Raw genomic sequence first — 10,711 nt, forward strand, 5'->3', positions numbered from 1 at the left:
CACACACACACACACACACACACACACACACACAACACAAACATGGTATCGCCAGCAGCTCGTGCTATTCAGCAGTAAACACAAAGTGGATATTCAGCTCAGGGGATACAGGTGTGAGGTTCACAAGCCCGCCAACGTGAACACATCTCTGAATGTAAAAACTTCACACAGTTGCAGACACACAGGTCAGAGGTCAGTTCCCAACACCAACACCAACACCAACACCTGGACTGATGAATCCACGAACCTGATGTTTCATGAACGAGCACCACAGAGTCAGAATATGCGCATCAACCACAAAATGCATAATAATTCATGACAGGCAACAGAGAATAACAAAACTCCTGCACTTACCATCGGTCATTCCTCGTTACAACAAACGTATGTTGTTGCGGTTCAGCGGGAATGCAGCAGTGGGTTTGTCTCTTTTCATGGCCCCGTCTTCTCTTTGCAGGTTTCGGGTTCCACAGTACACACGGCTCAAGATTTTACAAACCTCTGCGCCTTCGATCGATCCAAAAAGTTTCTGTTTCAACTTTTTCCAAATGGCCTTGCAGGGAATGCATCAGTTCCTGGAGCCTCTTGCGCATGATTGTTAACATATAGAGCAACGCAGGCGGGCAGGTGCCGGTCACTGACTATTTCACAAGATCTACTTATTACATCACCTGCATGAGCCCTGTTGGCTTCACTATCACTCGCATTTATTAACGTCCATTTGCTACACCCACCTTGCTAATGCTAAGCTACCAAAACATTGCGCTCGGGCTAACAGGAAGTGAAAGTCCGGTTGAAAGTTCAACGCAGCTCCGCCCGTTGGCCGAATCCGGTCACCTGTGTTGGCTTTATTGTGTTTGTTGTTTTTCTTTGTCTGAAAATAATTATTTTGTGTTTTATTTTTCAAACTATAAATTATAATATTCTCTTATTAGAAATAATAATTAAAAAACAAGGAATGCTTTGGCTATCCCACTTTTGCTACAGCAACTCCAGGCCCCTCCCTGGCACCGCCCGTGTTTCTAGTCATACATGTTTTTTGTTGCAACAATTATCCTATAGCTTCCAACATAAAGAGTAAAATTGCCAGTTTATTCAAAAGTGAACATGATTGTTATATTTTAACAGTGCATGTGTTCAAAACTATGGTGGTCACATATCATATGATACAGAAAACAAAACAAAGCTCTGAAACGTGACCATTTTATTGTCACCCTAAACTTGATCCTCACAAAGGTGGACATTTAATTAAAAAATAATGCAAACTGAAATAATCTATAATGCTAAAATATAATGCTAATAATATATAAAGTCCAAAAACCTCTATCCATTTCAAGAATAATCTTTGTTAAAAGATGTTTCTACAAATTCGTCTTTCAGTGATTAAGTCAGTAAATATTGAATTTATGTTACAATAGATGCGGAGTCTGAAGGTGTTAAAAAAACAAACACCGAAACTGCAATGAGATGTCATTACTGATAGGGACGCTGGATAATATTTCAAAATAAAAGTGGCTTTTTTAATTTTCCTGTAGGCATGTGACGTATTAAACAGGAAATTGAAAGCAGATTCGACAAACGCACATCACAAACACAATAATAATGCAAAAGGAACAGTTTTTATTCTGACATCATATCTGTTATAGTAATACTATTCTATATATATATATATATATTTGTATTTATATTTTTACATAGAACACAAGCTACTAAGGAATACATAGAGTACAGTCAGCAACATAGAAAAATATTTGAGTAGTATTGGCACGGATGAAGTAGTATTTACTGTACTTTACATGTTATACATTCAGCAACAGAACTGCAGAATGAAATAAATACATGATCCTCACAGTCACGTCCAACATTTTTTACATTCAGTTCAAACACATGAAGGATGACCAGCGGGCAATGACAACACGTCTCAGTTCACACACACACACACACACACACACACACACACACACACACACACACACACACACACACACACACACACACACACACACACACACACACACACACATCACACACACACATCACACTCTCCACACACACTGACACACGTGCTACACATGAAGAAGACTCAGTAAAGGGCAATCAAATACAAAAAGGTCCAAGTCAGCTAGTTTTGAAGGTTGACAGCACTTGCAAGGATCAATTGGGTTTATGGATCACCTCTGAATTCACTCTCAGTTATGACAGCAGCATGAACGTTACACTCTCGGAAACAGGTTTACTAAAAAAAATGAGAATTTTCCTCCACACGGACGGCGTTCAGGGTGATGTAAATACAATTCTTTCTGATCCAATATTGCGCCTTCAAGTGAAACCTCTTACAGGACAGCCATCCATCCCATGAAACAATTTCATACCTGTATTTCCCCTTTAAGGGGGCCCATCTCAATACCTCTCTAACACTTTTTCCCTCCATTGATTCCCCGCTGACCCCTCTGGGTAAACACACATGGTCTGTCAGCGCACACACAAAGGAAAAGCAAACAGGCCAAAGCCTCATCCATATACAGTGTCCGTGTGTGTGTGTGTGTGTGTGTGTGTGTTGTGTGTGGTGGGCATTTGCGAAATGGTGCATGATGCATGGCAGCTCCTACAGATTGCTTACGCAGCTTTGCTTAGTGGCTTTTTGAGAACGATCTCTGCATCCCGAAGGAGCCCATTTGATTAGAGTCAATTACGGTGACACTCTGCTTGCCGTCGCCGCCACACGGAAAAAGAGCACTTTGCGATGTCATCGGTTGTTCTGCGGGACAGCGCACTTTGAAGACGATACGCTGCTCGAACGGTCGAGACGGACGGCCGAAGTTAGTTCTTACAACGAGTGCAGGAGACGATGTAAAAAAGCAGTGCATCTTTAAAAAAAAAGAAAAAAAAAAAGAAAAAGCTGTATTTCGTAAAGCCAGTGGAGGTTGATTCAAGGTTGTCAATAAAGTGCACTTGCCATCGAACCAGTGCAAAGGTTAAAATATAGCTCTCTTTATGTACATAACTACATATGCAGCAAATCATGAGACGACTAAGATAACAGTTCTCCGATGTCAGAATGTAAACATCGTCTGATGGACAGCACGGCGACAAGGAAACCGACCTCACCACGATGCTGGGAAAAAAAAACAACACTTTGACAGCAGAAGATATTAAAATATTTAAAAAAACAAAAAAACAGTTGTGATATAGCTGATGAGATGTTCAGAATCGCACACGTTCATGTCACAAATTGCTGCTACGACAGCGGCTCCCCTGCTGTCCTCATGCGTCACATTGATTACATAGACAGTGTGTGAGGGAGAGTCTTGGCAGTGGGTCCATGTTATGCTAAAAATCCTCCGGCCACGACACCCTCGATACGCCATTTAAAATACAATGAATTTCAAAGGAGGATGTTCATTTACAGCTTTAAATGGCTCATTAAGAAAGTGACGGTCATTAGACCTCAATATTGTAGCGTATAGTCATGGATAACGTGTTTCTTCTTCACATTATCTGCACATTATATCTGCTGTAAGCCTGTTTGCTGCATGTCTGCCACACGACTCAAGGAGCATCATGAAAGTAGCTTACTGACAAGTGGCTGATGGTGGTAGTCGTAGTTATATAAATTGACTTAAATAACATTAGATTGTTAGATGTTTATCACAAAAAAAAACAGTTTGTTAAACCCCTCCCCCAAATAGCGATTGTCCAATCATAGCTAAGAAACCGTAACCAGGCACCACAAGCCTGTCGAGCTTTGGATTTCTGCACATGTTGAAATGGAAGAGTTAGCATCTCCAGCTAATTTGGTTGTACTTCCACATATGTGGCAAATCTAAGCCATAACTGTCCAGTCAGCAGGAATAGGCTCCGCCTCCTATTCTCTTCAGGATAATGCCGGTGGATCGAGCTCTGTACATCTAAAATTGTAATACGCTAGTTTAACATCTAACAAATAATGAACTTCTATGGCCTTTTTTTTAACCATGTTTTTGAAAACGTTTTTGAATACATGTCACAACTCGTGAACTTGAAACGTTCATAAAATTCAGATGCTGGAGGTCCTGAATAACACCATGTGTACAAGGCCTCTTCTCATGAACACGGTACGCACGGTTGAAGGTTCATGATGGTGTGAGAGTCGAAGCTAACGTCAGCATCTCTGTCCTGCTCTTCAAAACAGTAAGCTGAGAATTTGAACATCGGTATGTTACAACTCAATAAAAGTCTCATCCTACATTTTCTGTAATTTAATGTTGCGTATTTCAGCCAGAAGTCAGTGCTGTTCATGTCAGCTTAAATAGCTAGATAGCTACAGCGAGAGAAACTCTGTCAACGGATGTAATTTAAGACAACAAAACCAAGAGCAAAAAGAAGTCTGGTTTTGTCGTCCTACGTCTCAAATCAGGGACTCATCGTTTCATCGTACATCCCCTCGTGAGGATGGAAAGCTTGACAGGCGTGGCAACAGTTACCAATGAGGGCGGGGCTTAGCAAACGGTTCACTTCCTGAATTTAGTAAATCAGCCAGTGCCAGCCAGGTAGAGCCATATCTCATTAAAGATACAGTAGAGCACACTTTAGCTGCAGCCCGATACTTAGCTAACAGTGACAGTTAGTTGGGTGGATCTGATGGACGGTTAAACGCAAGTGATTGTATGAAACAAGCAGAATTACATTGAACAGTGAATTTGAGGCTACGTGGGATAACACTTCTGCCTGCACTGTAGACCACTTTACTTTTCATTTGATGATTAAAAACACGGAAATTCACATTTAGATGGATTACTTACACATGAGCAGATAAAAAATAAATAATTTTAAACAATATATTCATTTCTTTATAAAGGAACATATATGTTTTGTACAACAAAATACTTCATGTACAATCAAGGGGATAAATTGCCTTGGTTCTAAGGACAGTCTAAGACCATCATCGGTGTAAGCCTTAAAGGAGAAGTCAGAGTGATACAAGGCTATAAACCAACGCTAAAGGGAAAGTACGTAAATGCTGTAGACCACGATTAGCATCTGTTAGTGTTCTGGAAGAGAGGTTATTCATAAGGCCGACAAAACATCTACAAACAGTCCTGTCATTGATGTCAGATGTTTCGACTTGCATGGCTACACGTCAAACTCAGACTTCTGAGTCAGCAATTTTAAACAGTCACAACACACCGATCCTTTGATAACAGCTGCTAACAATCCTAACAAACGTGATGTACAGGTGTGGCCTTGTGGATACCAGGGATTATTTACATTACATGTACTGTACAGGGTGAAGGGAAAGACCCTATCCTCCAAATCAACCACAAACAGGATCCGTCCTTGTAAGCCAGCGGTACTAACACCTTTATTTGAAGTAGTTGAGCCCTGCCACCAAGAAAAACTTCTCCAGGAAAAGCTCGGAGTCCAAGACGGCGATGTGGGCGGCGCGGCCGATCAGCGTGTTGGCTGTGTTGGGGAGAGCGTGGAACACATTCTGGCGGATCAGCCGGCATTCTCTAGCCTCCACGAGCGGCTGCAGGAGGTTGTTGATCATCTCGGTGTACACGGGCCCTGCGGTGCAAGCAGAAGGAAAGTTATTCATGATATGACACTAGCCTGTTGTTATCGGACCCAAATTTAACGTGTGAATACATGGGTCTGAAAACCCGCCACAGAGAATCGTTTCCAGTTGTTGCAGCCTACAGGGTGTTGACCTCATGTTAACCTTGAACCTATTGGAGCAGACTGTAACCAATCAGCACCGACCACCATATGCGCTGAAACTCTACCAACACTGCAGCTACATTTAGAAAACAAAAAGCTTGACATAAAAATTGTAACCACCCCCCTCGGTCGCTGATAGGTCCGGCAGTTGTGCAAACATTAATGTGAACAGGGTTTCCAGACTATAATCACGGTAAAGAAAACTGAAGCTGTGAGCAACAGTCAGGCAGAGACAGGCTAACGTGACACATTTGTATTGAAATGTAGGGTTAAACTCAAGAGGCAAAATGTTTGTGAACGGTCGTTATGAAGCCTCGAGTTCGCATTTTGGCCGCCACCATCTTTCTAGTTTGGAGTAGTTTGGACCCAGACGTGACCATATTTGGTCATCTAACTCGATTTGATTGGAAACTGGACGATACTACGTCCCGCCCACCGATAGCCGTAACCTGACTGCACCGCAGGCCTGTCGATCAAACAGACATGCCCCCTAATAATATAGCTTTTTAAAACCAATTTTTCAAAATAATGTTGGTGGTATCGCAGCTTGCGGCACTTCCTCATCAGTCTAATTTCTCAGACCCAGGAGTACCGTCAGTATATATACAGTTAATAGGTAAATTTAGGGCTATACATAACAATTGTAATTAATTGTACAATGTTTTGTTTTAAAATGACGGTTGATAGTGATAACGCCTGTTCCAGTACAATTTCACTGAGATCAAGATGGCATCTGACAATGCACTTTTTTTTTTGTCAGATCAAAAGCATCAGATCCTCATATTTCTGAAGCTACAAGCAGCAAATATTTGACATTTTTACCCAAAAATGACCAAAACAATAATAGCAATGTAATGTTGACCTGCCTCTTTAAGGAGCATTAGCCCAAAAGTTGCATCCTCACTCCAACATTACTTTAATTTCACTGCTCACTACATCTATGTTACACAAAATATTTGCCCTTATAGGTGCATTTTAACATTTTGAAAACTGTGCTTCCTTGCTGAGAGTCAGTACAGACAAGTTGTTGTTTTACAGAACTATGCACTAGACTATTTCTCTGTTGTTGTTCCCCTATAAAATCACAAAACATAATTTTTTTACAGTCTTTTTTTTTATGGATTAAACAAATGTGTAATTACTTTTAGATAGTTTTAGAGGCTAGCCGTTTCCCACTGCTTCCAGTCTTCATGTTAAAACTGAACATAATGAGCGAGAGCGGCTTTTACTGCTTATGATTTCAGATTTAGGAAGAAGGATGTGTAGTTTCTTCGAAAGTGGCCCTTTTGAATGAGTACAGGATCCTTATTAAATACTGTAACGGATTTTTTTTTTTTTTAAAAGATATTGTAAATAGTGAGACTGCAGAAAAACCTTCATAGGTTTATTTATACACTTCTGACCTGTTGTTCTGTCTTTGAGAGCAGTCTTGCACATCTCTATCCTGGCGGAGTGGAAAGGGACGTAGCGGTCTTGCGGAGACGCCACCAGCACCACGTTCTTGAAGAACTGGAGCCCTAAAAGGACACAAAACAAACGAGTAAACGAGACTGTAAACAGCATGTGTGAGAGAGAGAGAGCAAGGGAAAGATGCAGAGAGGGCAAGACGGAGGAAAGGAGTGAATTGGTTGTAAAATGCAAAGCTGTGTTTTTTTCCCTTCAGTCTCCTGTCAGTGTGCTTTCAAGAGAGCGCACTGGTGGGTTTCCAATGACAGGGTTTGGATCATTTTGTCAGCCTGCCACAGCTCTAGAGGGGGAAAGAAAAAAAAGGAAAAAAAAAAAAGCGTTTTCAGGCTTATCTTCTTCAAGCCTGTGTGACAAACGACTGCTTTGTTCCACTCACACAGTGGGGAGGCCTCTCACAGGCCTCTCACAGCTCGCTGGCAGGGGTTTGAGTGTTAGCGAGCTCACACGTACAGAAAATATGACAAAAAAGACAAGATGACAACATTTTTCATGAATATTTGAACAGACTGTCTTTCAAGTAATAGTCTGTAAAGCAAAGGCAGTCAATACACAGCGCCTGTGTTTCAGATCTGGCCTGCTTTCATACCTGGTTTCTGACTCAGGAGATAGAGGAATGTTTTCCGTGGTTCGACGTGATCTTTGAAGGTGAGCTGCAGCAGGGATCCGGATTTCTTCAGCTTCTGCATTAACCACAGACCTAAGCAACACACACACAGTCAGGGCCGGCAGCTGAGCAGTATGGATGATATTCTCAGATAAAAGACTAAATGCTGCTGAGGAGCGCAGAAGACAACACACAGCAGCACGTCTGCACGTCCCGGGGCCTCACCTGTGCTGACCAACGCGCTGTTGTTGTACAGCGTTCCCAAGTGTGGGCCCGACAGCGAGAGGAAAGTGTGCAGTTTGGGCAAGTAGCAGCGGAAGCGGGGCCTCGTTAGCACCGAGCGGATGATGATGTTCCCCAGAGAGTGGCCGATGAAGCTGTTGGCCGAAGACAAACAACTCTCAGAGAGAGAAACTTGCAGCATGAGTGGGTGGTTGGGATTAAATATATATATATATATATATATATATATATATAAATAAGTGCCTCCAACGCTGCTGACCTACAACCCCGTGCAATAGCTTATCACAGACTCCTCTGGAAGGAAAGCAGGAACTGGTCTCAGCTATTTGGAGGTTCCGGCTACAACTTACAGAAGACTCATTAACTAAAACACTCTCAAAGGCAATGACAACTTAATGATGCCAACATAGAGGACGTACCATATGAATTAATAGCATCATCCCAGCAGAGGGAAATATTAGATTCATCAAGCTATGTCTGCCACTGAGTTTAATTACTGTACTGTTGCAGCTCTGCTAAAAGAATCCCTCATCACCACGCCGACTCCTTCTCATCGGTCTCCCACCAAACTAAATATAGAGGTAATGTGGAGGGAACCAGATGCTGCTGTGGCACTTCAATGCTTTTGTCTTTGATACTGTGCTCTCCAGAGACCACCTCACAATAAGGATGGTTTAGAAAACTTTGGTAGAAAACTCTCACAAAGAAATAAATTGGCACATTGAGGGCAATTAAACGGGAAGATGAATAGCTTAATTTGATTGGAGCTCGGCAGCACAATCATAAACAGCCCGGCACAGTCTATCAAGTGAGAGTCAGAAGCTTATTGGCACCATATGATAAGAGCTTTTCATCCATTTTGTGCCACTCGTCCGTTGTAGTCGATACATTATCATGGAAACAGTGATTCTCCACAAGTTAGGACGAGTCAGTGCAAAGTCTCTGCTGCCATCTGCTGACCGGACGGAGGGCTACTCCGGCTCCGGCTTTGCCTCAAATAATCAATCAAAATCAATCAAAAGAAGATTTGTCAGTGCTGTTAATCCCGAGCGGCTGACCTTATCCGGGCGATGGTGAGATTGTACAGCTGGATATGCTGAATGATCTCATCCAGCAGCCTGTCCGTCATGGTGTCGAAATCTGCAAAGGTGTCAGCCTGGCAGAGAAAAAACATGGCCGTCAGCGCTCTGCAAACTATCCTGAGGGGTTCTTACACACACGTGACATCAGGTTTGGTCCCACCGCCGTCAAATGTACGTACCTGGTTCCTCTCCGACATGAGGAAGTCGAGCCGGGACCCCGGCAGTCCGAGCTCGATGAAGGTCTTCACCAGCCGGAGGTCTGCACTGTTTCCTGGAGGCAGGAGAGGAAGTTATACGCAGTTTGTAGCTCAGCTTTTTAATGGAGAGCGTCCATTAATCATTTAAAACGTACCTGAAATGCGTTTTAAGGAATTAGTATGCAGACAGTACGGTGCGATGTGATATTTTCAGGTTGTAGGACATAACTCTCAGAGACTATATTACATTTACAATGCTAATAGGAGTCTGAAAAAAAGGATGTAGAGCAGGATGTGTCAGGTTAATAGCTATTACATTTCCAGCAATGGAATTGGACCGCAGTGAAGCAGAACATTTTTGACTGTGTGCGGCCTCACCGTCGAGCCCGTGGACACACACCACGAGGTGTATGCCGTCGTCGAACTCCTCATCGTCCTCCTCGGGGGGGAAGTAGGGCAGGTCGGACGCCAGGAGAGGAAGGTCACTGTACAAGCTGGCCTGGAAGCTCAACTCTTTGAACAGCTCCTCTTTGGCTTTGTAGAAACTGGAGAACAGGGAAAAACATTTGGAAAAAAAGAAAACAAGAGATATTATATTCTGTATGTGAGCAAGCAGTAAATTGAAGAACTTTCCAGGAATGTGCAGACAAGCTGATCTAAGATTTCTTTTCAAAGTTTGAATAACACTGAAAGTGCATCTCTCAAAAGTAAATTAATCCGACAGTTTTCTCCCACTAGACTAAAATATAATAGAAAACCTGTGTTGCATATTTTTTATTTGATTAATAACAGTTCACTTTGCCCATCTGTGAGCAAACCATGGCTGCTAAACAAAAGTCTCCGACTCACAAAGTAAGCTCCTCAAAGTTTATTACCCTGTCATCCCGCCAGGTTACAGATTTTTAGCCACGCAGGAGTCAAAACAAATCCGATTCCAGTTCCTGTACTTGCAGCTTAATCATGATGGATTTGCCGGCGCACTCTTTGAAGTGATTTAATACACTCAGGAGGCATTTCACCTCGTCTTGACTTCCTGGCTTCAAATTTTGCCCTCGCTTCATTTTGCTATGCCACACTTTCCAAGCATGAGTAACTGCCAGCTCCTGCACCAGATGTCAACAGACGTCTCCCGGTGCCCATAAAACCGTGTGTTTTTGGCCTCGTTTCCTGCAGTTGGTGTGGATTATAATCTCACTCCTACAAAGTTTTCCTTCGAAAGAGGGCCTTACATTTTTAAACACATTATATAGTGAGTCAGAGGCATTATTCTCACCAGCCTGAGCATAAATAACACATCTTCATACGCTTGAGCTTTCAAGTCCAACTTATATCACCAAAATCACTTCTTATAGAAGCCGAAATTCTTCCAAACAGCGTTTTTTTTTTTAGGTTTCGCGCTTATGGATAAAAAGGCATTTGTA

At 42.4% G+C, this 10,711-nt stretch overlaps 1 protein-coding gene across 2 annotated transcripts in view; it reads right to left on the reverse strand.

Moving 5' to 3' along the window:
- Nucleotides 1-1,594: 1,594 nt before the first annotated feature.
- The window catches only part of fam135b (family with sequence similarity 135 member B), a 51,777-nt gene continuing 42,660 nt past the window's right edge, over nt 1,595-10,711 (reverse strand). Inside the window, exons 14-20 of one of the 2 annotated variants that reach the window (XM_069176016.1) lie at nt 9,669-9,835; nt 9,273-9,364; nt 9,070-9,167; nt 7,994-8,145; nt 7,751-7,861; nt 7,101-7,214; nt 1,595-5,544 (exon numbers count right to left, since the gene is read on the reverse strand). In XM_069176016.1, coding sequence (XP_069032117.1) covers nt 5,339-5,544; nt 7,101-7,214; nt 7,751-7,861; nt 7,994-8,145; nt 9,070-9,167; nt 9,273-9,364; nt 9,669-9,835 — 940 coding nt within the window. In that variant the 3' untranslated portion in view covers nt 1,595-5,338. The other variant, XM_069176017.1, reaches the window with a different exon arrangement.

Source organism: Embiotoca jacksoni, unplaced genomic scaffold (genome assembly GCF_022577435.1).
Source record: "Embiotoca jacksoni isolate LCO1_2020_lvr unplaced genomic scaffold, fEmbJac1.0.p SCAF_7, whole genome shotgun sequence".
Taxonomy (NCBI): Eukaryota; Metazoa; Chordata; class Actinopteri; family Embiotocidae; genus Embiotoca; species Embiotoca jacksoni.